Here is a 22993-nt window from a genome sequence, read left to right as displayed (position 1 = left end):
AATCCTTATTTTTCAAAAACAGAGTTGTAATTATAATGTGGAAAAACATGGCACACAACTTTGGGGTCAAAGAGTGACACATTTGCACATGCAAACGCAGTAAAGGAATAGTTTACCCAAAAAAATTTTACTCACCCTCAGGCCATCCAAATGCAAAATTCTGTGTTTGTAATAAATCCATCACAAAGAAAAATCCACCTACTCAGAACCATCAAAAACATTGCTTTCTCCAGAGAAAAAGCCATCTCCTCTGAATCAGGAGAGAAATATGCACAGATCAAGCACATCTTTAAAGCGAAAACAGTTCTGAACAAATTGGTTGATTCTAATATGAGAAGACAACAGGCAATAGACTTTTTTCATTGGAGAAAGCATTATTGATGGTATTTTGGCCAGGAGTGACGGTTTAAAGTTGAAAGGTCTTAATGATGGATTTATGCAATGAATAGCCCAGTGGCTTCTATAAAAGTGCTTGACATAATATTAAAATAATAAATCAATTAATAAATAGTTAAATAACATCAATTCCTTAAACTAAATGGTCTTGGTAATATTTTAGAGCAAAATGAAAATTAAATTCGGCACAATTCTTATCTTGTGAAATTCATGTTGTCCGTGTGAGACTCTCTCAACTTTGTCCTCTGCTGAAGACTGACAGACCCTCCTCTGTGCCATAAATCAATCATGTGATTGAAAAACCACATGCATGGAGGTTGCATACAGTTAATACTCTTTTACTTCTTTCAAATTGTTTAATTAGATAATGCAGGCCTGCATTTAAGGCTTAAGTTACAATTAACCCCTTTAGATTCAATGATATTTACTCTTTGCTGCTGCAAAACTGCTAGATGTGATTTTACCAAAACTCCAGATTTTAGTTTGTTATTAAAAACTGTTCGCTTGTCAGAACCATTACAAAACATTAAAAATAACTATTAAAACATCACAAACGTATTTTGTTGTTACTGACTGATTATTATGTAGTATGGGTGTATCTGGAATAGAAACGAAGCACAAAAACGTTCAGTATTTCAGCATGAAAGGGTTAAAGAATTACCAGATGGAACAAGAAATTATAAAAAAAAGTACAATAATACACTTATGGTTACGTTATACTCCTGACTTTCCAGACAGTTTAAAATCTTATTGGAGCACAATACTTGTATAAGTTGGTAAGTTTTAAGTACCTCTACTTCACTCGCGAAAGAGCCTGTGATTGGACGACGAGCCTCCGGGACTCCCCCGCTAATGACGCAACAGCATCTGACCTCGTTTCCAGCGTGAGCTGACTGGTGGTCAAACGCCGTTTAAGTTAGTAAATCTATTAAATATGAAGCAAATTCTCAATGGGAATATGACGTCAAAATAAACCGACTGGTTTAGACTCTCCTTTAAGCGATAGCGTCTGAAATAACACCGAGTTTTTTCGCCACGAACCTCTCACGAGCGAATGAATAACGTGGTGCAACGCGGAGCGCATGCTGAACGCAATTGCTTAGGTTTGCTAAAAAAGTGCTACCGCGATGCGGCAGTTGTCAGGGGGATATCGGAGAAGAGGGATAGTGATTGGCTGAAGTGGCCCTGTTGCCATGGCGACGGTAGGGGGGGTACGGAAGCGTTGCCGTGAGGCGTGATCTCAGCGCTTCGTGGATGGAGGAAGCAGCTGCTGATCTTTTGACACAGCGCGAACGAAAGGCTACCGCATGAAAGCACGGGAGCTTTTGTCGTCGGACGCGACAGTAGAAAGCACGAATGTAAGTAAAAGCTTTTCGGTGTTATTTATAATACTGTTTATTTGAAGCGAAATCTTATATGTCAGCGCGTTTTTAATCAGATGACAAGTATGAAACGTGTCTCGTGAAAAAAATCTAGCCAATAACAAGCCACTGACCTGCCTAATTTTGTTGTTTACGTTTTTTTAAACGAATATTTATTTATTTATTCATATTTCGTATTGAAATACACACCAGTCTGTTTTATTTCCATAATAAATGTATTAACATTTTAGACCATGTGATATTGCTTGCTAACTTAGTTGAGTAAAATGCATGCGTTTGCCGTCTAGCTGACGCGAGCCATAAACCAACCACATTCCAGTCGTAGTACACTTTTCCTGAAGGAATACTAAAAAAAAAACAAAATAATATATCCAAGGACTTTTTCTTCGCTGTTTTATATCGCTAGCTGTGCCGAAGCTTGCCGCGAAGCGTTGCTTTAAAGCCACGCATTAGCTTGACGCTAACTGAAGATCCTCGTTCTAAAGACTGGCCAGCATTCTTGTGACATTATCTGCGGAAGTTTACGAACGCACAACATATATGCAGTAATAAAATGTATTCTAGATAAAATTACAATTCAAACGTCTGTTGTCGCGAAAGTGCTTTTAAAATCGGAACACCCGAATAAAAAAACAACATTCGATTAGAACGTTAATCGAACGCGCGATAGTCGCCTATGACAACAGAGTAATGCTAAAGGTTACAGTTGAAGGTTACAAATGTATATTCAGTTGTGGCGAGTAGTGAGAATCTAGGGCAACTATGTAACACGAGATGTGAGGGTGGGGGCTGTTCTTTTCTCTTGTTTTGTTTTGCTTATTACTTGTGGTTGTACATAAGCATTCGTTGAGATCGAAAGCAATGGACTGGTAGTTTTGCTTGTGACTTGTTGATGAAATTGGATGTTCTGACGCGGACGTGCACTCATTATTTCCGGCGGTAGATAACGTCTGAGTGACATTGACACGTGGTCCGACTGAACGCATAGCTGTACTCAGGGAAGAGCTGGGGACGGGTAACACAACTCTGAGCAGTGTGTCACATGAGCACATTATTTAGTTCTGCTGTCTACCTTTGCACTTTAGACTGTAGACTCATTCAGGTCATGTTGCGTAGGCAGTGAAAAGGTTTTCTGTGTTGTTAACAGGGTTGTCATCTATTCGCTTTTATTTGCAGTATTTCATTAGCTGCGTCCACAGTGTACAGAATTCAGATGCATAGCTAGCTACATCTGAAAGGGCACAACTGCCTGCAGAGACTTCATTAGTACCGAACCCTGCGCTAATGTAGTGAATGGCAATAGTGTCTGTGCAGAGCTGTTTTCTCTTGAGGGCTTTTGTAGGACACAGCAAATGATCCCTTGCTTATTGCTTCTCTCCTGGCATTAAACGGGAAATTAATTAGTCTCATTATGACTCTCACTATGATAGATAAGATCTGGCTCTTGGCTGTATGCAGTTGCTGTCCCTCAAAAGCTGAAGAAGTGAGAAATGTTGCCATTTAAACTGCATACACTGTGCAAGGTTCATCCTTGAAAATAAAATAAATAAAACAAATATATTTATTTATTTATTTTTATAAATATATATTTTATTTTATTTATAAAAAACATAACCTGGTTGAACCTTGCAGCCAAAGACTAATTTTATTATTTTAAATAAAATAAAAATAAAGGAGGAACACACACACACACACACACACACACACATACATATATACATACATACATATAAACAATAGTTTAATCAATAGTCAAAAACTATCAAGAAAGAAACACAAATGCACCATAGACTGCGTAAATATTTCATTTTCACTGCAAGAGGGGTTTAAAAAAACATCAAGTTTCATCTTGTTAGTAAAACCACAAATTTACGTTTGGCAACCTTCCTGGTTGAGTGGCATAACATGTAAATGAAATGCAGTTGCTTTCCTCCAAAGACAGTTGAGCGTGCATTTATGCTCACTATAGTGTTTTTTTTTTTATAAAGTAAAACTCATCAGCTTTTCCAAACTCAATTGAAAAGCAAATCAAACTTATGTCCAAGCTTTTATGCGGCCTGTAACGACAATGCCTTTGTTCGTTGACCCCTCTTTCCATCCTCTCATTATACCTCCAGCTGCACATATTTCTCATCTGCTGTTAGCCTCTTTTTGTTCCTTGATGCCCTCAGCGTTAGACCAGGAGGCTCAACTCACGTCCCCAGGAGGCTATAATGCTGTGGTTGCCATGGCTACATGGTGACACCGGGGCGTGGTAATCAAATATAGACGACTGCTCTGGATTTCAGATGTGCAAATGTGTGCTTTTTTTCCTTCATTTGCCTGGACCGTGTCAGACCTCACGCCCACCCCAACCCCCAACTCAACGTTGTGTTCTCATATTTTGTTAGGGCCACTCTATCCATTGACAGTGATGCTAATGTCAGGCAGTGCCTTAATGAGGAGAGCTCGCCCCCCAGTACCTTAACCTGTGTCATTCTGGTCACAATACCCTCCATTGTGTTGGTCACTCCTGTGTGAATAAACGGTGTGTTTAATCAAGACTTTAGGGTGTGACAATGACATGGGACCAAGTCCAGACAGCATGCTGTGAACATTGTGTGGCGGCCGGCTTGTATGTATGAATCTAATGAGCTCTAAGAAACATTAACCCTGCTGATATCTTATATTGATGTGTAGGCGCCTGTTTCAGGACTATATGAACATATCATTCCAAAAGTTACAGCTATCTTTTTTGACACTTAGGGTTCATTTGTGTTTTTTCACTACAAGTTAAGATCTGAGAAGATAAAAGATATGGCTCTTGGCTGTATGCAGTTGCTGTCCCACAAAACCTGAAGAAATGAGAAATGCAACAAAACAGTAATTTAAACTCATACACTGTGTGCAATGTTAAATCTTGCAAAAAAAAAAAAAAAAAAAAAAAAAAAAAAAAAAAAATATATATATATATATATATATATATATGGATGAAATATATTTATTTTGTTTTATTTTGTACATTTATATTTTATCATTTTTATTTATAAAGACATCCAAACCAGGTTGAACCTTGGAGCTAAAACACAAATTTTATTGTAATTTTGAATAAAAAAAAAAAAAAAAAAACTAATAAGGATTAAATAAAAATGGGCCCCGCAATGAGATTATTTACTTTTTTTGGTGAAGAATTCTGTTGCTTCTGTTTCTGCATTCTCCTTTAATACAAGAGAGAGATTCAGTTGTAGTAGCTTCTACTGTACACTGAGAGAATTTGGAGCAATGATAAATGACAAATACAAAATATATGCTCCTGTTATTATCAACTAGCATACATTACCAAAAGTTTGGAGTAAGTTTAAAAAAAAAAAATTATTTAATTTATACTTTTATTCAGTATGTATGCATTCAGCTGATCAAATGTGACAGTAAAACATAAAGTTACCAAAAAAATCCGTTTCATATAATATACAATAAATGCAGCCTTGGTGAGCATAAGGGAATTTTCTTTTTGAAACATTAGAAAATTCCACATTGCACGACTTTCATAAAGTGCAGAAGAGGTGTAAAAATACATTTAATTGGCATAGCATTCATTCACAGATTGTCAGAAAATTCAAGTCAAGTCAAGAGTTCAAGAGTTCAAGTGTGTTCCATTTAGCAACGACATTTTGTCATAAAAGCACCAAAATGTTGAAAGCCTGAAAAAAAAAAATAAAAAAAAAAAATCCCAAATGGACTTGTTTCTAAACTTCTGCATGAATTAGAGCCTTTGCAGACAAGTTATTGTGAATGTTTTTGGAATATTAAGTGAACATGTTTTACATAATGTTGTTAAGAATTTAACAAATGGAAATTGAAATTTAGGAATGCATTTGTTCATAAACTTTGCCTACATTGATCAGGAAATTGAAAACATTTTTCTGATTTAAGTTTTGAAATGTTTAATATTTAAAATGGAAGGTGATATGAAACAAACTCAGGCACTGTTCATGTGGTGTCTTTAACGCTGTGGATTACGGCTTTCAAGCTTGCAGCATATGAATGTGTTTAAGAAGCTTTAGCTTTGGAACGTGATTCCGAATTGTGGAGAAAACTAGCCCCGAACTAACTAACAACAACAGGCTCTTTGTACTGTATGATTTGTTACAAAGTTTCTTAGAGCTCATTGTGACTGAGAGTAAATTCATTAGTCTCTGTCAGATTTCTCCTTGACATCAAGGAGAATACCAGATTTTTGGGTTATACAGAGAAAAGTAAAAAAGCAGTTAATCTCCTGCTGTTTTCTAATAGGGTTAGGTGACCTTCCTGCTGGGCTTTTAGATCAGCTCTCACAAAGCAATGGAGATGTGCTGGGAGCCCTTGAGTCATGATACTTGACAGACCAATACCAACGGCTACAGGAATCAGAACGGAAAACTGCTTGGTTTTCAGGAGAAACCTCCAATTCAAACGGCTGTTTAAGCATGCGTGAACACATAGAAGACCCCTTGATCTCCATCTCCATCTCCATCTCCAACTGTTTTATGACAGATGCACATGCTCTTCCCAGTGCTCTGTTCTGCAAACATCAGCAGTTCAATACTGAATAAATCCTTCTTCAAATTTTGATGGAAATTAGTTTGTGAATGGCAGGAATGAAAACAGGTTGTTCTTGCAAATATGGTGCTTGCAAAAAGTGCTACACAATGCTGTAATGCAAAGATGCTCATAAAATCTAAACTTGATTAAGGGCTGTGGGCTGAAAATAAATGCTGCATTATATCCACTTATATTATATTAAAAATTGAATAACTAAAAAAATGAATTTCTTGTATATTCTCTTCATTTCAATGCCACTGGTCCACTTTTGGGCTGTGGGCATTAGTTTGGTCTTCTCTGCTTTAGTGTATTATAGGGCCTCATCCATTTTTTATTTTTTCGCTTTCCATCAACCAAAGTTTACAAAGCCAACCTCAAAGTCTCTTAAAATGGTTGCTTTCAACCCAAGTTGATAGAGCCTACCTCCAAGTCTCTGAAAAGGCTTGAGTGCATATTTCAATGCATGTTTAAAGGATTTTTCACCTGTTTTATTATCTATCCAGGGTGCAGAACATTAGCATCACTCCTCAACAAGCCTCATGTCTGTAGCTCAAAAGGTGTAGGAGTTACATGCCACTTTAGAATCAGAAATAATTATTATTTCCTTCAAGTTAGCTCATAGCTCATTTACTGTTGTCGGCATGAAATGAAAATCGTCCTTATTTCCTAAATGTTTGTCTTATTGTAAACAATTAATCTGTGCATACGTTTCATTTTTAAAAATTTTTACCTCGCAATTTTTAATTAAAATACCATAACTCAATCTGAAACAGCAGATTTCTTTCCGGTGACGTATGCCAGAATTATCCATCACAGTGTGGAAGAAAAGATCCTAAACATCATGTGTACATAAAATATTCTGGATAATTATCAGTGACATTAAATAAATGGCAAAGATTTCCCAGAAGGCCCAGGGAATTAAAAGGGTGATTAGTTGTATTTCAAAGCTGCCCATCCCTTTGAACAAAGTTTACTCATAGTCTGTTTGTATGGGCGTATTTCTATTTGAAATAGTTAAGAGTGGTAGAGTGTCTGTCTGCGTGGATGGATGGTGAGGTGATGGGCTGATGAGCCGGTTGGAGGGAGTTAGATTTGTCTTGCTAAGGCTGGCCACACACTTGGAAGATTTTAAGGCCGATTTTAAGCCTGATTTGCACCCCCGAACGAGGGAAGGGCGGGGGTTGGGGGGGTGCATGGTGTGACCCGATTCGAAACTTGTCGCAAACAGTTTTTTTCTCCTCTATTGTTTGGTGTCATTGCGATTATTTAACTACTCCTGATCTAGACAGAGTGCCCCAAACTCAAATCGCAAATATCAAACATGTTTGAAATCGTTCATACAATCAACAAGTGTGTGGTCTCGCAGTTTGGTCGAATCATCTAGTGTGCACATTCAGAGGATTATAAGGCTAAAAATCAGTTGAAGCTCTCTTCATGTCTGTGGTCTCCCATGGTTTTAAAATCAGTAAAGATTAGGTGTGTCCCAGGCCTAATGAGAGCCGCTATGAGTGCAAGGATCAGGTCTCCGCCTGGAGCAGGATGGAAAGCAGACAGCACTAAATGCCCTATGAAAGATATACTGCTGTTGTACCACATGAAGAAAGACATCCAAAGAGAATACTATTAAAAAACAAAATGGCATGTGGATGCACTACAGCAGTGGTTCTCAACTCCAGGCCTCGGGACCCACTGCTCTGCACATTTTGAATGTTTCTGAATCTGACACACTCAGTTCAGTTCATGGATCTCTCTCCTAATGAGCTGATGATCTGAATCAGGTGCGATAAATAATGGAGACAAACAAAATGTGCAGAGCAGTGGGTCCCGAGGACTGGAGTTGAGAACCACTGCACTACAGGAACATAATAATGTGGACAAGGGTGACAGATGGTTTGATTCCAGGGCTGCACAATATTGGAAAAAACTTGCATTGCGATTTTTTTTTTTTTTTTTTTTTTCTTCTTCTTCTTCTTCTTCTTCTTCTTCTTACTATAGTTCAGACCAGAAATACAAAAATAAAAATGGTCATTATCATTAAACTAAATATTAAACAAAAGAATAAATATATTGCAGTAATACTGTTGTATTGTAAAATAAAATATAAATTATATTTGATTAAAACTTTAATTACAACTGTAAGATTGCAATACTAATATTTGTTAATTTCTTCATTTTCAATCCTTAAACCATCAAGCTTTTATTTTTGTGGATTACCAAAAAATACATAAAAGTGCTGCTGGTTTCAGAGTAAAGTGTGGTTATATATATATATATATATATATATATATATATATATATATATATATATATATATATATATATATATATATATATATATATATATATATATATATATATATATATTAATATATATTAATATATATATATATATATATATATATATATATATATATATAATTATATAATTATTATTATTTTTTTTTTTATGCAGTAAGCCATATCAGGATAATGATTTTTTTGGAGATATCATGCAGCCCTAATTCCAGCTAAATGATCATAATGGCTTAAATTTTGATCTATTCCTCACACGAGGCTATCGTATGGCTATATTGTGAAATATAGCTCAGCATTCATAATGATTACTTTTCAAGCAGCTTTTTTGCAATTTAATGGCCTTTGGTTTCCAATCTGTTTTCATTTTATGGAAAAGAGCAGCATGAATATTCTTCAAAGCATCTACTTTTGTTTTTCACAAATAAAAGAAAGTCATACGGGTTTGGAACAACACAGATATTGGTAAATGATGACAATTGTTGTTTTGGAGTGAACTATTCCTTTAACTTTGTGGAAAAGCTGTTTTTTTGTTGACACCTTTTATTACAGTACTCATGTGAAGAGGAAGATGTTTATTTGTGTCTGGGGTGTTTTGAATGGCCTGAAAGAGGAAGTGGAACCCCCTCCCTGTGCCCTCCACTCTATTCTCCAGAGTGGGAGAGAGAATGATTCAGAGCAGCACTTTATGTGATTATTTATTTATTGATGTGCTGTATGGTTTCCATGGCAGTGGATATAATAGTAGGCAGAGACAGATTCACTCTCCTAGGCACTCAGCCGTCTTTTACTTGAGCTGATGATTTATTTATAAATATTCTGTGTGCTTTCCATGGCTGTCCATTAAAGCCGGTCACTTAGTCTGTGGCAGGTAGATTTCTGATAGATCTCTGTGAGTTTCTTCAAGCTGTATGGAGCCACCATCACTTATCCTCTTCATCCTTTTCTGTCTTATTACATGGAGCTGATAACAGACTTGCACATCTTCAGTGGTTGTCTAAGAACCCTAGAGTACACACTTTAGTTGTTCTGGTGTGATATCATCTTGAAGATGAGGCTCATGGTTCTCTCAGACACTTCAGTAGACATCTAGGACACCCTTAACTCTGTCCTAAAGGGCCTCTTAATTCCCTCAAGAGAAATGATGCAGGCACTGAGATTACAATGTTTTAGTGCTAAAAGAAATCAGAAAAACTAAGACATGTGCATGTATTACTATGACTGGTTTAATTTATCACCTGAAAACATGACATTCTAAACAGCATTAAGAGATCTATTACCCAAATTGAATTTACAAAACATTATTTTCATTTTTGGCTAAATGAAAACTGAAAAATTGCAGCTTCTGTAAATAAATATACACACATTTATTTGTGACTGACAGTTGTTTTAACCATTGCACACTTTCTGTTCTCTCCAATACCTTTCACTTTCACAGACCCTCCAGGTTTGATGGGTCCGATAATCGGGATGTCTCCAGATAAGAAAGCCGAATCTCCTGGAGCACAGGGTGTGTGTGGAGCTGGGACTCTTCCTGAAGCAGAGAGTGCTTCCAGTCCCATGGCTACCAGTCTGGACCAGATTGGTCGGGCTGGAGCACTGAGTGTGGTTGCGGGTGAGTCTGAAGATGATGAACTAACCAACTTGAACTGGCTTCATGAGAACTTGCTGCAGAACTTCACGCTCGGAGGTGAGGCGCAACCCATCAACAGCCCGCTGTTTGACATTGAGGGAGGCGGGGGGTCGCCACACAGCAACACCACTTCGTCCACCTCCTCTGTCTCTGCGGGAAGCGAGAGAGATCCTTACAAGTCAAAGCCTCCCTTCTCTTTTTCCTTACTGATATACATGGCTATTGAGCAGTCGCCCAGCAAATCTCTCCCAGTGAAGGACATCTACGGCTGGATCCTCAAACATTTTCCGTATTTCTCTAGTGCCCCTACTGGCTGGAAGAACTCAGTGCGCCACAACCTGTCCCTCAACAAGTGCTTCCGCAAAGTAGAGCGAAGCATAGGAAAGGTAAGAATGCAAGAAAAATGGACATTCTCATGTCCATGACATTCAGCCGGGCATTAACATATAATAAATGCAGACAGGGAATGGATGCACTATATGTATCAAGTAGGGATGCACAATATATCCATAATTGTAATTGTAATACAAAACCGTAATGGTTGTCTGTATTACAATTTTGATTGTCTTTTTTTTTTTTTCAGTCATTATTGCATTTTTAATTGTTCTTATTGTTAACTAAATGAAAAAGTATTAAAAATCATTTTCATTAATTGAAATTGTTAAAAATAAAATAAATTTTAGAAGAAAAACTTAAAAAAACTTAAAAGGTAGAAATGTTCTCTTGGCAACTAACTGAAAATAGAATACGTTTAAATTGAATTGCTAAAACTAAAACTGAATTAATGCTAAATAGAAATATTTAAAAAAAGCTAATAAAACAACAAAATTACTAAAACTAAAATGAAAACTGAAAATATAAAAAAAAGCAAATTCAAAATATTAATAAATATCATAATTGTATATAAATAATACTAAAATAACACTGTTCTAAATACTGATTTCAGCCTTTTTTAATTAATATTTTGGTGCTTTTGCTTTTTGTTAAATGTAATCTTTACCAAACGTATATCCATATTCTATAATGTATTTATTTTTATAATGCTGTAATGCCTTCACTAGTAGCATTTGAATTGATTAATTTTAGTTTTTAATGTTTTAATTTTTAATATATTAGACAAAATATATTTTAAGAGTATTTTAATATTAGCAATTTATTGGTTATTGGCCATAACCAATAAATGGCATAAAATAATTTTCGGCATGCCAGTATCAGCCAGAAGTTTAAAATTGGTGCATCCCTATTATGAAGGGGTTTCTTTTGCCATAATGACTTACTGTACATTATCTTACTGTACATTATCTCTAAAATAATGAAATAAATGGACTTATATTAAATATTTAATTTTTTTTTCTTATGTGTGACCGCATAGTGCTACAAGAGACATGTAACTAGCACAGTGAGACTGGTTGCCAGGGACAATGCTCAGATGCAGTTTGGTGGCCATTACAGAAAAAAAAACATTTGACCTCAGAATGCTGCGACTGACCAATCAGAATCAAGTATTCCAGAGAGCCTTGTAATAAATTAGAATACCATCTTTTTCTGAAGAGCAGTTCACACAACATTGCTGCAGAGCACTCGCTCAGACGTTTAACTAACTGGGTCAGTGTATAAAGTAGTGCACAGCTGACTGCAGTGTGCCAACAGGGTTATTAAGAGGGATAATGGTTTAGGGCTTTTTGAAAAACCGACGTGTTCAAAGCAGGGCACGCAGCCAGTTAAATGAAGTGAGGCGGATGTTTTCATTTCTTATACGTGAACCGTAGATGGCAATATATGTTTCATTAACGTGTGACATTGTGTGAATCTGTGGGTTTCATATGTCTCAGCCCTGGTGTCTGTTGCCATGGCAATGTTTCCTCTTTCCTGTTTATGAACACTGCTAGTGAAGCGAGTCAAGGTCATATTCCCCCTGCAGGACCACACCTCAGACAAAGGATGATGAGTCCTTTATTCACACACACAAATACTCCCATGCAAACACAATAGGAGCCGCCGTTCCACATGCTTCCCATGTGCTTTAAAATGATCATTTGCAGCTAAAGTATGATGTGCTTATGAATGCACAGTGTACATACAGAGAGACAGATGGTCCTGTTGTCATTTAACCTGAGCTTTCTCCTCACCCCAGCATGCTGATATCATGCTTGATTCTTGCGGTTCTGACTCCTCCCCTCTCTGTCCATTCTAGACCAATGGGAAAGGCTCTCTGTGGTGTGTTCACCCCGAGTTCCGGCCCATGCTGATGCAAGCCCTGAAGAAACAGCACTTCCCGAATGCACATGCCTTCTGCACTCCCCCTGCATCCCCTCCTAGGTAACAACACTGGCCTGATTATATGACAAAGGGATAATTCTGACATTTATCCAGGCTTCAGTCTTCTTACTAGGGAAGTGAGCGTACCGCATGCTTGAACTGTCACTAGGGCTGTGACGGTTGCCATGACAACTGCCTCTTGTCTACTGCCCCTGGCGGTTGTGCATGTGACGTCACGCACTCTATAACAAGCATAATACAAAGTTTTGTAAACAAGTGTGATAACAGTAATAGTTGCAAATTGTTTTATTTAGACTATAAATCTGGTAATTCATAAATTACCTCAAACGCCATACACAGCGTTTCCTTAAGATTGACAGGTTTGAGCACAGGAAAATACAGTTTATGTATTCAGCAAATTAATGTTGTGTTGTGTTGGGAAACCAAATGCTACATCGCTGATCTTGAGCCATCTCCATTCATGTCACCCATCCGCGTTTGTACAAGTGTCTTCAAGTTCACGTGATCGCAAACGCCTGTCTGGTCACTTTTGGTGAGGTTTTCTCCAAACTGGCCAAATACAAACGACACAGCGATAAATGAAAGATGTAAGCAAGAAATGTAGCAACGATTCCTATTTCAAAGAGAGCGCGTACAGACAAGGAGTTAGTGAACCGTGTCTTCACCGGATGCGATGTCTAGTGTCTATACAAGACATTTTAACTTTGTGTCAGTACCTCATAAATAGAACGAGGCAGTTTACCGTCAAGCAGATTTGTCATGTTGTGCCGCATCCAGTGTAGCATCACTGATTATAATGAGTTCTGTAGTATTTTAGGCTACTTTCTTGTTTAACTGTATTATTTCTTTTATATTTATTTTAGTGTTTTGCAGGCTGCGTATTCACTTATGGAAGTGCTAAAATAAACATGCATGTTTGTTAATAGATGATTGGGCCTCATTGGTCAAGCACTTCCAGTGTAGACCGCTTTGTTGAATATAGTGGAAGTGATTTAGTTCTGATGTGTCATGATGCTTCGCTTATGTTTAATGTGGGTTGTTTACCAAAAATGGTGCAGCATGTTAATATAGTATAGTCAGCTATAGTCATAGTCAGCTGCTATAGTCAGCTGCGGTCACAGGTGTGTGTATATTAGTTGTTCTGAATGTTGTTTTTCCCATGTATTTATAATATAGTAGTGTGAATCTTTAAGATGACTGTGAATCGATTAGCTTTCTTGCAGATTTACAGATTAACAGATTTGTTAAATATCTTCTAATTCTTTCTCTCTCATCTGTAGTGCCTCGTCTCCTCCTCATCATCTTTTCACATCAGAGCAGGGCTGTGCCCTAAAAGGTTAGTAGACTTCATCAGGCCCTATCAGAAAATCAATGACCTGGTCACATCTTTTTCACACCATTATTAGACGTATCATCACACATTGAAGCCTATCACTCATCTCAACTCATTTTGTTCCTCTCACCCCATACTTGGTGCTTCTAAGCTGTGCACATAGATGCCATCTCTTTCCTGTATTTGGTAACCTTGACAACAAAGGCACTGGTACTTTGAAATTAGAGAGAGACTTTTTTGCTCCTGGGTGGAAGTGACTCATTCACTTAAACACACACACATACACATCTCATAGTCAATACTTGTTTGCATCAAACATTTCTTTCTCTTTACAGAATGTGATTTTGATGCTGCCACTGCCATGATGCTGTTAAAATCTGCCTCTGAGCAGAACATAGACTCATGTAAGAAAACACCATCACATACACCAACACCTCATTTTTGTCCTAGTTTGTTTGTCCCTTCTTTTTATACATTTTTTACATCAGGTTTATTTTAATCAAGATATCCATCTAGGTATTTGTTCACATAATCAAATCAATCACATGTGTATGTGTATAGTGTTGGCTTCAAACAGGGATCATCCAATTAAAAATAGTGTTAGAACAATCTATTTATAATGTTACATTTGTATTTCAAATGAAGGCTATTCTTTTAAGTGTTGTTTTATACATCAAAGAATCTTAGAAAAAACGTTTTCTACATTGGTAATAATAAAAAATGTTTCTTTAGCACCAATCTGCATATTAGAATAATTTAATGTTCATAATTTTATTTCGGAACATGCTGCACAAGTCCTTGTTCAAGCTCTTGTTCTGTCCAGGCTAGACTATTGCAATGCTCTTTTGGCAGGTCTTCCAGCCAGTTCTATCAAACTTTTACAATTAATTCAGAACGCAGCGGCACGATTAATTTTTAATGAGCCGAAAAGAATACACATCACACCTCTGTTTATCAATTTGCACTGGCTACCAATAGCTGCTCGCATAAAATTCAAGGCATTGATGTTTGCCTACAAAACCACCACTGGATCTGCACCGCTTTACCTAAATTCATTACTTCAGACTTATGTGCCCTCTAGAAGCTTGCATTCTGCAAGTGAACATCGCTTGATTGTGCCATCCCAAAGAAGCACAAAGTCACTTTTACAGACTTTTAAATTAAATGTTCCCTCCTGGTGGAATGACCTGCCCAACTCAATCCGAGCAGCTGAGTCCTTAGCCATCTTCAAGATTCGACTTAAAACACATCTCTTCCATCTTTATTTGACCCTATAACTTTAGCACTTACTATTCCAATTCTATTAAAAAAAAATAATAATTCAAACTACCTTTCTAATCTTTTTGTATTCTATCTATTTTCTTTTAATTTATTATACAATTATAAAAAAAAGACGTCTAACACTAGCTTGCTCTATTTTTTTTCTATTCTATCTGTTTTCTTTTTATTTATTATATTATTTAAAAGCCCTTGCTACGTGTACTGCATTTAAGCTAACTGAGACTTGTTATAGCACTTATATATCATCTCTCTTTTGTTGTTTTTGATTGCTTCCATTGTCCTCATTTGTAAGTCGCTTTGGATAAAAGCATCTGCTAAATGACTAAATGTAAATGTAATGTAAAAAAGACTTAACGTAATGGCTGCTGAAAAGTCAGCCTTGTCATCACAGGAATAAATTGCATTTAAAATATATTCAAGTAGAAAACAGTTATTTTAAATGATAATAATATTTCACAAATTTTCTGTTTGTATTCTATTGTTCATCAAACAGATACATCCTTGATGAGCATAAGCATTGACTTCTGTCAAATAAATATATGTACAGTGGGGAAAATATTTATTTAATCCCCTGCTGATTTTGCAAGTTTTCCCATTTACAAAGAAATGAAGGTTCTGTAATTTTTATGGTAGGTTTATTTTAATGGATAGAGACAGAATATCATCCAAAAAATCCAGAAAAAACACATTATGTAAAGGTTAGAAATTGATTTGCATTTCAGTGAGTGAAATAATTCAGTTCAATTCAGTTGAAGTTTATTTGTTTAGCGCTTTTCACAATATAAATCATTGCAAAGCAGCTTTACAGGAAATTAAGTTTCTACAATATATTTAGGAGTAGCTTGTCAGTGGTGACTGTCAAATTGATGTACATATGGCAGAAATTAATGGTAAAATTCAGTTAATGACGATCAAACAGACGATGAACACTATTAACAGCAATGATTATATGTTGCAATCAAACTTGTAGCAAAATTTGGTAGTTTATGTTTCAGGGTTGGCATCATCTGAGGTCCTCTGAGGGGTTTGCATCATCTCTGTAAGGGATAAGGGCTCTTTGTAAGGGCTGGATCCAGACTGAAGCTTGTGTAATTCCTAGTTAGAAACAGATAAGCAAATAGAGACATAATTAGCGTAGCTGCTGTTCCAACCAAGCAAAAATGATTTGTTCAACCCAAGATAAGGAATAATAATGTGCATTTGATCAGATATAACTGCAGTTCATGATTATGAGATGCATTATTTGAATGCTTGGCCAAAGTCTTTAATCTAGATTTAAACTGAGAGAGTGTGTCTGAACCCCAAACATTATCAGAAAGGCTATTCCAGAGTTTGGGAGACAAATGCGAAAAAGCTCATCCTCCTTTAGTGGACTTTGCCATCCTAGGTACTACCAAAAGTCCAGAGTCTTGGGAGCGTGATGGATTGTAGCTTGGTAGAAGAGTTAGGTACGCAGGGACTAAACTATTACAGGCCTTGTAGGTACGTATTAATATTTTGTAACTGATACGGAACTTAATAGGTAGCAAGTGCAGAGAATGTAAAATTGGGGTAATATGATCATAATTTCTTGACCTGGTAAGCATTCTAGCTGCTGTATTTTGGACTACTTGTAGCTTGTTTATTGAAGATGCAGGACAACCAGCTAGCAGTGCATTACAATAGTCCAGTCTAGAGGTCATGAATGCATGAACTAGCTTTTCTGCATCAGAAACGGGTAACATGTTTCGTAGCATGGCAATGTTTCTAAGATGGAAGAATGCTGTTTTTGTAACATGGGAGATATGATTTTCAAAAGACAAGTTGCTGCCTAATATAACGCACAGATTTTTGACTGTAGAGGAAGTAATAGTACATACGTCTAATAGCAAATTGTAATCCAAGATTCTGTGTACTGCTTTTTGGTTCAATAAGTAATATCTCTGTCTTATCTGAATTTAATAGGAGAGAATTATTGGTCATTCAATCTTCTACATTTTTAATACACTCTGTTAGCTTAAATAATTTAGAAGTTTCATCTTGTCTTGTGAGATATATAGTTGAGTATAATCAGCATAATAATGGAAGCCTATACCGTATTTTTTAATAATATTACCAAGGCGTAACATGTATATTGAAAATAGCAGAGGACCTAGGACAGATCCATGTGGCACTCCATACTTTACTGGTGATAATTGAGATGACTCCCGTTTAAATAAAGTGGTAGCGATCAGACAGGTAGGACCTCAACCATCTTAAAGCCTGCCCTTGAATACCTGTATAGTTTTGTAATCGATCAATGAGTATGTCATGATCTATAGTGTCGAACGCAGCACTAAGATCAAGTAAAACTAGCAATGAGATGCAGCCTTGGTCTGACACAAGAAGCAAGTCATTTGTAATTTTAACAAGTGCAGCTTCTGTGGTATGATGGGGCCTAAATAAGTATTTGATCCCCTACCAACCAGCAAGAATTCTGGCTCCCACAGATTGGTTCTGTGCCCATGTGGAACACAGATTAGTCCTGCCACTTTAAGAAGTTACTCCTAATGTCAGCTCATTAGGTGTATAAGACACCTGTCCACACAATCTGTATCTGTATCTGTAAATCTGCACAAGGCTTGAATGGGCTACAAGTCCATCAGCAAGAAGCTTGGTGAGAAGGATAGAACTGATGGTGTGATTATTCGGAAATGGAACAAATACAAAACAACCATCAATGGTCCTTGGTCTGGAGCTCCGTGCAAGATCTTGCCTCATGGGGTAAGGATGATCATGAGAAATGTGAGGGATGAGCCCCGAAATACATGGGAGGAGCTTGTTAATGATCTTAAGGCAGTTGGGACCAACGTCACCAAGCAAAACATTGGTAACACACTATGCTGCAACGAACAGAAATCCTGCAGCGCCCGCAAGGTCCCCCTGCTCAAGAAGGCACATGTACAGGCCCATTTAAAGTTTGCCAAAGAACATCAAAATTATTCAGAGAAGACTTGGGAGAAAGTGCTGTGGTCAGATTGAGCTCTTTGGCATTAACTCGACTTATGTTTACAGGGAGAGAAATGCTGACTATGACCCCAAGAACACCATCACTACAATCAAGCACGGAGGTGAAAACCTTATGCTTTGGGGCTGTTTTTCTGCTAAGGGTACAGGACCACTTCACCACATTGAGGTGCTAATGGACATGGCCATGTACTGTAAAATCTTGGATGAGAACCTCCTTCCCTCAGCCAGAACACTGAAGATGGGTCATGGATTAGTCTTCCAGCATCAAAGGAGTGGCTTAGGCAGAAGCACATTAAGGTCATGGAGTGGCCTAGCCAGTCTCCAGACATCAATCCTATAGAAAAGCTGTGGAGGGAGCTGAAACTTCGAGGTTGTCAAATGACAGCCAAGAAACCTTTACAGAGGATCTGTAAAGAGGAGTGGACCAAAATCCCTCCTGAGATGTGTGCAAACCTGGTGACCAACTACAAAATACGTTTTACCTCTGTGCTTGCTAACAAGGGTTTCTTCACCAAGTACTAAGTCATGTTTTGCTTGGGGATCAAATACTTATTTCACTCACTGAAATGCAAATCAATTTTTAACCCTCATATAATTTTTTTTTTTTTTTTTTTTTTTTTGGTATTCTGTCTCTATACGTTAAAATAAACCTACCATAAAAATTACAGAACCTTCATTTCTTTGTAAGTAGGCAAACTTACAAAATCAGCACGGGATCAAATAAATATTTTCCCCACTGTGTGTGTGGGTGTGTGTGTGTATAATGATATCTTTTGGTTTGCGTGTCTATCCAGTGCCAAATAATATAACAAACTAAAAATTTAGTTAATTCAAATAAAGGAACATAATCAAATTTGAGTTTAATAATCAAACTAAATGAGAAATTAAATACTTTTCATGGATTATCCAAAATATGAATTATAGAAGCACATTTTTTATTCAGTTTCCATTTAAATCAAATTTTATTTCAATGAAAATAATTGAATATTAATATATTTATGTAAATGTAAACAGAATAAATTTAGCATGTGTTCCTACTATTGTGCTTCTGTGTAAATTACTTGTTCCGCATCGTACAATTTTGTTCATACTGTTATTCATAATATTGTCTCTGATCATCAGTTATCACTCTGCTTATGATTTCTCAGACTCAGATGACCAAGAAGGACCCATAGATCTCTCCCGAAGGGACTTGGTGGTTGTGAGTCGAGATCCAAAGCAGGATCACAACTACAGCAGCACCCCTGTCCCGCCCTGCCCTCGTCAGATGCCTCTTTCACAGCCGGTCAGCTTCAGCCCGGCTCTGCACCGTGATCAGGAGAGAGAAGGCCGGGCCCGATGGCCACGCAGCCCACTGCAGGGTCCGCTTTTAGGGAAGAGGAGCAGAAGAGATTCTCGGCCAGATTTGGATGAAGAGCTCAAGGAGGCGGCTGGCTCTCTCCTACACCTGGCCGGTATTCGCACAAGTTTAGTCGCCTCAAGACGCAAGAGCAGGAAACTCAGTAGAAAATGACCCTGATTCTGTAACTCCATCCTGTGGCCTGTCCAACCTCTCTCTTCTGGTTTGGTGTATCTTCCTTCTTGTTTGTAATTGTTGGGATGTTTTCTTTCCTTTCGTCTTTTTAACTGGGATATCGTTCTGGTCCACTCATCAAACATGGCAATACAAACACAGGAGATAAAAGCCATACTGACATGTTTTATGTACAGAAAAAGAAACCAATTTGAATGAATGGCCCACATCATTTGAGTTTAACAGTAAGAGAGTTTGAAGATGTTAATCGTAAAAAAAAAAAAAAAAAAGAGAGAGAGAGAGACACTGGTGAAAAAAAAAACTTCAAGATTTGCATGCTTCCACCTCTAAATCAACACAAACTTATTTATATGGAAAATGAATGCATGAATTTTATAAGCTCCCAAGACCTCTCATGCGTCTTATCTATAGAGGGAAAAAACAGCTTAAAAAAAGTGAAATTTGTAAGTGCCATTGATTTTGGATCATAATATAAACATGATACAAAAGAAGAAATGCAATAATTAGTTGACCTAAATACCTGTAGTTATTTTATTTTTGTACTGCTTGTTTATATCTCGTGTGGTGGTGATGGCATGCCCCTGGGAGCCTTTTGCTGCCGCAGTTATGATGTCAAAACCATGTGGCTCCTCCCGTGCGTCCTGATTGGATCAGTTTTGCATCCCCATCCTGACCACTATGACTGGAGAACAGCTTGAAGGATACAGCTTTTGTTGCATGCACATCAGCCTCAATGTTTCTCAGATGCTAGCAATCTGTATAATCAGGTGTTGTGCTATTCCATGTGCACTGACTTGATTAAATCATTGCCCATGCACATATTGCTTGCTTTTGGAGCATACTAAATAGCGGCCAATCAAAACAAGAACCTCTTTACCTCTACTGTAAGATTTGAACCACTCTCTCCCCTTCCTGCTCTATGACTTTTTGGGTCACTTCTACCCAAATCAGGGCTTTTCCATGTTTTTCTTGGTTTAAACTGTGTGACAAAGTCTCCAGCAGGGGGAGCTCTGTGAATCGCCACTTTCCATTGCTGCTTTTGAACTGGCGCTGTTCTGCTCCAGACCTCCAGAGAGTTTCCAGGGATTCAGATAAAACCAGAGACAATGTGAACTGCACAGTAAACGCGCCTGCAAGCAGAGGCAAAGACATTTTCCCATCTTTTAAGTTTGTGGATGGTCCTGATCATGGGAAAAAGGACCACAGGAAGCGAAGCTGGGGAGAGTGGACTGTATATTTGAGGAGCATGACAGTAATGGGAGAGCCTGCTGGATGTGAACTGAGAACTGTGCCACTAAGAACTCTCCCGGCCATGTTTAACCCAATGTGTGTGTTTTTTTTTTTTGTCCCCTTTGAGATCGCCAAAGTTGCTGCTCACAAAACTTGCCTGGCTGTGCGTTCCCTGTGATCCTAGAATGTTTGTTTGTTTAATATCAGGTTTTTAAGTGTTTGTTTGAGGCTACATTAGGATTTTATATACCCAAGCATGTGAAATTGTGACGTATAACTGCCACTTCCCCCCTTACACTGGCAAACCAGAACTTTCTGTTTGAGTTGATTACTTTAAAACTGCCTATTCTTATGAAGCTCTTTCCCTGTCACTTTAACCATTGCTGCCAATTCGTCCCCTCCCAGCTGTACATAGTGCTAATTACAGAATGCAAGTATTAATGCAGGGAGTTGGACCGGGCAGTAGTTTTAGAATTTGAGGCCAATTCTAAAAACAGCTGCCTATTAATTATTGTTATTATTATTAAGATGAGGTCCACTAACTGAGTTGCCATATCACCATCAATTTTGACATGTTCTTCTGCCATAAATGTGGCAGTCTGAACCTGATTTTTGATTTTGTAAGCTAACTTCTGTTAATAAAAGGTTTATAAAGTTTATTTTTGCCAAAGATATGCAATTGTTGCATTATATATGGTTATTAAAGAATAAAATAGTTTTTCTTTTACTGATTTAGTGTTTGATGTTCACTATCCCACATATGTCTGCTAAAGATCTCTTCATCTGGAAAGCATCTGCTGTGTACAGACATCTGATAGACATCTATAAGATGTCAGTTTAAATCATAAACATCTTAAATACGTCTTCTAAATGTCTATTTGACATAATAGGAAATGCTCTATAGACATATTGCAGATGAGCAAACAAAATACGTCTTGCAGATGTGAATGCATACGTCAGATAGACATCTCCATAATGTAAGTGTGCTGTCAGGGTATATCATCAGTCAATTAAGAGTGTAAAGCAGCTTTTTCTCAAACAAACAAGAGATCTGAAGTCATTCATTTCCAATGGAGACTAGAACTGGAGTTCCATTCATGCGTGTAAAAAAAAAAAGTATAGCCTGAATGCACTGTAAGTCACTTTGGATAAAAGCATACAGGTCCTTCTCAAAAAATTAGCATATTGTGAAAAAGTTCATTATTTTCCATAATGTAATGATAAAAATTAAACTTTCATATATTTTAGATTCATTGCACACCAACTGAAATATTTCAGGTCTTTTATTGTTTTAATACTGATGATTTTGGCATACAGCTCATGAAAACCCAAAATTCCTATCTCAAAAAATTAGCATATTTCATCCGACCAATAAAAGAAAAGTGTTTTAATACAAAAAAAGTCAACCTTCAAATAATTATGTTCAGTTATGCACTCAATACTTGGTCGGGAATACTTTTGCAGAAATGACTGCTTCAATGCGGCGTGGCATGGAGGCAATCAGCCTGTGGCACTGCTGAGGTGTTATGGAGGCCAAGGATGCTTCGATAGCGGCCTTAAGCTCATCCAGAGTGTTGGGTCTTGCGTCTCTCAACTTTCTCTTCACAATATCCCACAGATTCTCTATGGGGTTCAGGTCAGGAGAGTTGGCAGGCCAATTGAGCACAGTAATACCATGGTCAGTAAACCATTTACCAGTGGTTTTGGCACTGTGAGCAGGTGCCAGGTCGTGCTGAAAAAACGAAATCTTCATCTCCATAAAGCTTTTCAGCAGATGGAAGCATGAAGTGCTCCAAAATCTCCTGATAGCTAGCTGCATTGACCCTGCCCTTGATAAAACACAGTGGACCAACACCAGCAGCTGACATGGCACCCCAGACCATCACTGACTGTGTGGTACTTGACACTGGACTTCAGGCATTTTGGCATTTCCTTCTCCCCAGTCTTCCTCCAGACTCTGGCACCTTGATTTCCGAATGACATGCAAAATTTGCTTTCATCCGAAAAAAAGTACTTTGGACCACTGAGCAACAGTCCAGTGCTGCTTCTCTGTAGCCCAGGTCAGGCGCTTCTGCCGCTGTTTC

General features: G+C 37.5%; 1 protein-coding gene across 2 annotated transcripts; it reads left to right on the top strand.

Annotated features, from left to right (window-relative positions):
• Positions 1–1575: 1575 nt before the first annotated feature.
• On the top strand, positions 1576–21640 carry LOC109068365 (forkhead box protein N2). Of its 2 annotated transcripts, XM_042767654.1 has the most exons (6): positions 1582–1754; positions 10069–10649; positions 12458–12582; positions 13824–13879; positions 14212–14280; positions 19294–21640. In XM_042767654.1, the coding sequence occupies exons 2-6, from the start codon at positions 10083–10085 to the stop codon at positions 19656–19658; spliced, it is 1182 nt and encodes a 393-aa protein (XP_042623588.1). In that variant the 5' UTR covers positions 1582–1754; positions 10069–10082; the 3' UTR covers positions 19659–21640. The 2 variants fall into 2 exon arrangements, with proteins under 2 accessions (XP_042623589.1, XP_042623588.1); XM_042767655.1 differs by lacking the exon at positions 14212–14280 and having other exon boundaries at positions 1576–1754.
• The last annotated feature ends 1353 nt before the right edge of the window (positions 21641–22993 follow it).

The sequence above is a fragment of the Cyprinus carpio genome, chromosome A12 (genome assembly GCF_018340385.1).
Source record: "Cyprinus carpio isolate SPL01 chromosome A12, ASM1834038v1, whole genome shotgun sequence".
Lineage (NCBI taxonomy): Eukaryota > Metazoa > Chordata > Actinopteri > Cypriniformes > Cyprinidae > Cyprinus > Cyprinus carpio.
Note: the sequence above shows the minus strand (reverse complement) of the source record. Positions and strands in the feature narration are given on the sequence as shown.

Excerpts from the sequence above, each read along its gene's own strand:
- LOC109068365 (XM_042767654.1), top strand. The coding sequence starts at position 10,083 with ATGGGTCCGATAATCGGGATGTCTCCAGATAAGAAAGCCGAATCTCCT. Across the intron at positions 13,880-14,211 it reads GCAGGGCTGTGCCCTAAAAG|AATGTGATTTTGATGCTGCC; the intron begins GTTAGTAGACTT and ends TTCTCTTTACAG. Across the intron at positions 14,281-19,293 it reads TGAGCAGAACATAGACTCAT|ACTCAGATGACCAAGAAGGA; the intron begins GTAAGAAAACAC and ends ATGATTTCTCAG.